Source organism: Callorhinchus milii, unplaced genomic scaffold, assembly GCF_018977255.1.
Source record: "Callorhinchus milii isolate IMCB2004 unplaced genomic scaffold, IMCB_Cmil_1.0 Scaffold7, whole genome shotgun sequence".
In the NCBI taxonomy this organism is placed as follows: Eukaryota; Metazoa; Chordata; class Chondrichthyes; order Chimaeriformes; family Callorhinchidae; genus Callorhinchus; species Callorhinchus milii.
In genome coordinates this window covers 17,396,982-17,402,591 of record NW_024704748.1, presented here as the reverse complement: position 1 = coordinate 17,402,591, position 5,610 = coordinate 17,396,982, and the positions used below count along the sequence as shown (strand labels likewise).

At 46.6% G+C, this 5,610-nt stretch overlaps 1 protein-coding gene across 2 annotated transcripts; it reads right to left on the bottom strand.

The window, feature by feature from the left end:
• Positions 1–1,501: 1,501 nt before the first annotated feature.
• Positions 1,502–3,916, bottom strand: egr2b (early growth response 2b). Of its 2 annotated transcripts, XM_007897220.2 has the most exons (3): positions 3,861–3,916; positions 3,301–3,461; positions 1,502–2,780 (listed from the first exon to the last, which is right to left on the bottom strand). In XM_007897220.2, the coding sequence occupies exons 2-3, from the start codon at positions 3,452–3,454 to the stop codon at positions 1,663–1,665; spliced, it is 1,272 nt and encodes a 423-aa protein (XP_007895411.1). In that variant the 5' UTR covers positions 3,455–3,461; positions 3,861–3,916; the 3' UTR covers positions 1,502–1,662. The 2 variants fall into 2 exon arrangements, with proteins under 2 accessions (XP_007895411.1, XP_007895410.1); XM_007897219.2 differs by lacking the exon at positions 3,861–3,916 and having other exon boundaries at positions 3,301–3,725.
• Positions 3,917–5,610: the final 1,694 nt, after the last annotated feature.

Sequence of the window (5,610 nt, the reverse complement as noted above, 5' to 3'; positions counted from 1 at the left end):
CCACGCCTGCAACATTAAATACCACTTACCACTCAGTCCACAGGCCACGCGTTGAAAACCTCCTAGAAAGGAGGGATCCTGTTCCCATTTATACACAAGCAACAAATGCAGTATCATCCCAAAACCCCAGCTATGTTATATCTAATACAGGAAAACTTTGCGAAACTTCCTATCGATTTAATCTTCGGTGTAGCCCGATGCATTTTATAATAGCCTACCTAGTTAACTGCTGAACCATTCTAAATTAAAAAGCCACACAAAGAATTGTATATATTTTGTAAAATTATATTTACATCAATGTAACCATAAAACAATACATCTTGCGGAGACTGATTAGTCCCATTTAATCCCAGTTAGTGGTTTTACACCAGTACATTAAACCATTCTGAATCGAACAAGTATTCCGAGCAAACAACTGCATGTCAGCTTCAGCAACATAAGAATTATTCACATTGTTTACAACCAGAGCTTTGCTACAAATTTAAAACACTTCAGAGCGTTTAGCACAAAACGCATACAAAAATAGTTTTTTTTTAATTAAAATCTCCAGATTAATCGCCGGGAGTAAACAGGACCACCAGTTTGTGAAGGTTATTGGCGTTTTCACATTTGCCAGTGTCAGTCCGTAAGGCCAGGTATTCATTCACATGCAGACATATTAAAATCGTCCACAAGACTCAAGGCATCGAGACTAGCAAAACGCTAGCATGCAGTGTTTCAATGCGAAATTGCTGTATAAACATCCATCTGCGATTTAAACCACAAACACTAGATAGCGTTTCATTTCAACAAACTCGAATCAAATCCAGTTTCTCTACCCTTATCCTCATTCCGAGTTTCACAACCATTTGATCAGGAGGAAAAAGGATTCAAACGTGAAATGTTTTGAAACTGTCTGGTGTAAGTTGTCTGTGTACATCCTAGATTACTCCGACTTCAGCAGAATGAAGCCTATTACTGGTTATGTTATAGAATAAAAAAAAACACTTTATATAATTTATCACGTACTTCTGAAAATATTAGCGACCTTGAAAACCAAAAGTGCCCAATAAGTTTTTGACCTTTCAAACTGCAACACACATTCAATTTCACATTTTGCTGTGAAGTTTACAAAACATTCGTTTCCGATGGTGTATAAACTAATATCAGCACTTTCAACCTTATGCCGTCCCAACACCCTTCTTTTGTGTTCATTTCAGTACTTAAATAACAATCAAAATACTCAAGCAAATGTCCAAAGTCTTGTTTTACAGTCATGAAAAACACTCCATGAAAGGGAGTTTTGCGAGAGACCAAAACCCCCCACGAAATTCGACGCTTAAAGCATTAATACTATGTACAGTATTCAGAATATGTTAATCATTTGCTTTTAAAAATACAGCATCCCCTTTTTTTACTGTAAACGTCTGAACCCCAACAAGAACAACTGGATTTTTTTTCCAGAGATCTGAAAAGCTTCCCTCGTAGAGGGGGTGGGGGGGGGGGGGGGGGGGACGGGGGGACCGTGACATGAAATGAGAATCTTTTCAAGAGGAGGATGAGGATACAGAATATGTAAACACACAACTTGTAAGAGAGACTTGGACGCGGCGAGTCATAAATACTTGGCGGGGGTACAGTGAGACTGTTTGCGTTGCTGGTAGTGTCAGTGCGGATTGTGGTTTACATTGTCCTGGGCGGACAGATGTTCGGGGGGGTTCCCCCGGGGCACACAGTCCCCACCGTGGAGCCGGCGTTTGCCGGCGCTCTCTCTGTGTTTATCTTTTTCTCTTTCTGCCTCAGGTGGATCTTGGTGTGCCGCTTCCTCTCGTCGCTCCTGGCGAACTTTCTGCCGCAGAACTCGCAGGAGAAGGGCTTCTCTCCGGTGTGGGTGCGGATGTGGGTGGTCAGGTGGTCGCTGCGGCTGAAATTCCTCATGCAGATCCGGCACTGGAAGGGCTTGTGGCCGGTGTGGATCCTGATGTGTCGGGTCAGCTCGTCCGAGCGAGAGAAACGCCGGTCGCAGCCCTCGGCCGGGCACGGGTAGGGTCTCTCGTGGACCGGGGTCTTGCTGGGGCGGTTGGGGTACTTCCTGAGTCTGATCGGCCTGAGCGGTAAGTTCTGTCCACCGTACGTGCTGGAAACCCTCGGCCCTTCCCCCGCGGGGTTGCCCATAGTGAAGTTTCTGATGGTCGAGAGGGGCGTCAGTGGAGGAGGTACCATTCTAATGGGATCCACCGGGCAGGAGAAGGGCTTGCGGTCGGTCCCTGGGTGCAGCTCACGCTGCTGATGATGGTGATGATGATGATGGTGAGGCTGGAAGATCGTGCTGTAGTCCGGGAGCACCGGGAACAGGGTGTTGTCGGCAGCCGGTTTGGGGGAAGGGTAGGACGGGGGAGGGTAGCCAATGTTACAGGTGGACGTGCTGAAGAAAGGTGCGGGGTCCTGGTACAAGTCTCCGCAGCTGGTGGTGTAAGGAGGTGGCGGTGAGTAAATGTGATCCATCTCGTTCTGGCTCTGTGGCATTGTGCAACCGAGAGTGCTGTGTAGAGGGTTGGGAGAAGCGGACGATGAAGAGGAGGAGGAGGAGGATGGTGGGTTGACTCCCAGGATCCCAGCACTCACTATGTTAATGATCCCTTCGGGGCTCCAGTTGGCGGTGGCACACTGGGAATCGATGGAGATCTTGCCCATGTAGGTAAAAGTCCCACTGCGAGGGGGAGGCGGTGGATGGTAAGTGTTGGGATAAGGTAAATCGAGATGTCTCTTTTCGTTCCCCATGTCTATGTTCATCATTCCATCTGCAAAAAAATAAGGCGCAAAAGTATTGGTACAAAGGCTATTCTTTCAATCACTCGGTCCAGTTTCGGATCGATGGACGCTGCGCGGTAGAATCGCTATCAACACGAGTCATTTCCAGAAGTGTCTGACACCCGGAGCACAGGACACTACAAACCTCGAGGTGAACAGTACTGTGATGTTCATCAACACTGTACAAGTCGCTGTGAACTGCACTTAAAAAGGGGACGCGGACAGGGACCCGCGTACAATGAATGGTGTTAAACCAGTCCGCTGTGCTGCAGTCACTGCTGTATCGACATTGTAAGACAGGACACCGAAATAATGAAGTTAAGGGAGGCTTTTTAACATCCCGTTTTCAGATAGACATTCCTCCATTAAACAGATCGCCTTCTAAAACACCAGCCCAGACAAACATTCACCTCGGTCCTCTCCCTGTGCTGTACATTCCGGTCATCTTATCTACAAGTAGCCGACAAGGAGTCAGTCAGTCAGTGATGCTCACTGACAGGTGGTCCTTACCTGTTGGCATCTGCTCGTACAGTCCTAACTCCGGATTAGAGAAAATAGTGACAGACGGGGTCATCTCCTCCACTGGGTACATGCTGTCTGGGAGCTGATGAATGAAACTTCCGAGAGACACCGGGATTTTCTCCAGAGCTTTCGCCGTCATCATTTGTGGACTGTCCGAATACAAAAGTTTGCCCCTTTTATATATATATATATATATATTTACATATATATATACATAGGTCTAAAGCGAGGTGGGTAGTGTAATTATTGGCTGTCGGGACGTGGGGTTTAGTGCGCGTTCTCTTTGCCCCCAGTGTTGGTGTCGCCGATGGTCGCTGGAGGCTGAGAAGCGCAGGGTCCCTGTTGCCTGAGCCTGAGTGTGTGTGGCTGCTCTGTGCTGTCACAGCGCTCTCTCTCTCTGATAATCAATGGCACCTCTCACTCTCTCACGCAGACTTTACTATTTATCCAAACCCACTGAATACCCCGTGACGTAAGAGCCCATACATGGACTCGGAGAGGAAAAGGGAGGGGACCGGTTGCGGTGACGCGTTACACGTTGCGCTCACATCAGATTTCTTCAATGGAGCCCAGAGCAGAGCGTCTCTCCTCCCCGCAGCCATCCAGGACCCGCTGCAGCGATCAGAGGAAGCCTTTGGACTTTGCAACGAGCGAAAGGCCGTGCACAGTGGCATTGATTTCGCTTCGATGCATTTGCACGAGAGGATCAACCTTGTTATGTGTTAACTGGATAGGTTATTGACTCCCCCCCCCCCCCCCCCCATCTCCACCAGAAAGGAGCGCACACACACACACACATGAGGAATTCCGGTAAGTTGCCTGGCCATGTATGGTGAGAGGATCCGGCGAGGGCAACAGGCTGCTCCGCCTTTTGTTTCCATATTTGGAACACATTCCGGAAAATAAAGCCACGGAAACTCACGAAACGATCCGACCAGCTGCAGAGAGAGAGAGAGAGAGAGAGAGAAGAGAGAAAGAAAGAAAAGAGAGAGGGGAAAGAAACATCTGAAAGGTTCACTGAAGTGTGTTAAAAAAAAAGAGAGACGCACCGAGAAAGTAAAACGAGCTGCAGAAACCGCAGTTCAGGAACCTGCTTGAAAACTCAGAGCTCGGTGTGTGTGTGTGTGTGTGTATATATATATATAGATATAAAAAGATTTGCGACGAAACTCGCCTCCTCCTCGGAAAAGCTGTTTGAAATCAACACTGTGATTCATTGTCGAGGCAAATGTTTCAATCCCCACAAAAAAAAAGATGTCTTGAACGATAACTGAAGTACACCAGTTAGTGGGTTTAGATGCGGACAGACGGCTTTAGAATTGGAAAATTCACGAATGTCAGTGAGTTATTTTATACACCTCGTGTTTTCCGGATTGAAGGTGATAACCTGGAGTTCCAACCACTCACTTCACGACCACTCTCACCTGCTCACCTGATACAATTAATGCACTCTCTCTTTTTACAAACTTGGAACTTTTCTTGACTACTGCACAAGTAGTTTAATATTGCAATGAAGGACGTGGTTTTGCTACGAAGCTTCATTCTGGACAACTCTTGTTGTGTTGTGCCCCGTTCCAGGAAGTGTTTCGTCAGGTAAAGTCACACAGTGCTTGTGAGGAGCTTTGCTCGCAAGGTTTCTGAATCTCAACCCCCAGAGCATCACTAATAACATATGACAATCAAAAAAAAAGGATAGAGCTACATCTCTACGTAAACGTATGGCTCACTTGACTTAAAAAAAAACTGTCAGGGTAAATGATCAGGTTCAACTAAGAATTTTGAGCAGGTTCTTACACTGGAACTGCAGATCCGCAGTGCCTGTATAGGCCTGACTGTCCAATCTGCTCTCAACTTTCTCTTAGAAACTTTTCGCTGTCGGATGCATTTCGCTTCTCTCATCTCCAGTACTCCCTCACTCTCTGTAGTCCTTCGCTACTGTATTCCCCTTTCCCCCTCGCTGTGTTCACCCCCCTCCTCCCACCTCACCCCAAGTCTAACCTCCCGTATTCTCTCTTTCATGCCCACTCTCTGTGATCTTCCTCCAAACCCCTCTGATTTTTTAACCCTCTGATTTTCTCTCCTAATTCTTTTTTTCAGGATATTCTCTTTTGCTCCTCTGTATCTCTTGGGTTTTACTTTTTCCACTCTATATTTTCATTTTCCCCTCTGAATGTTTTTATTCTCTCTCTCTCTCATTGTGCATATATATATATATATATACACACACACACACACACAGTATTCTCTTCCTCTTTCATGACCCGCTGTATGTTATTCAGCATGTGGTGTGTGTTGCGG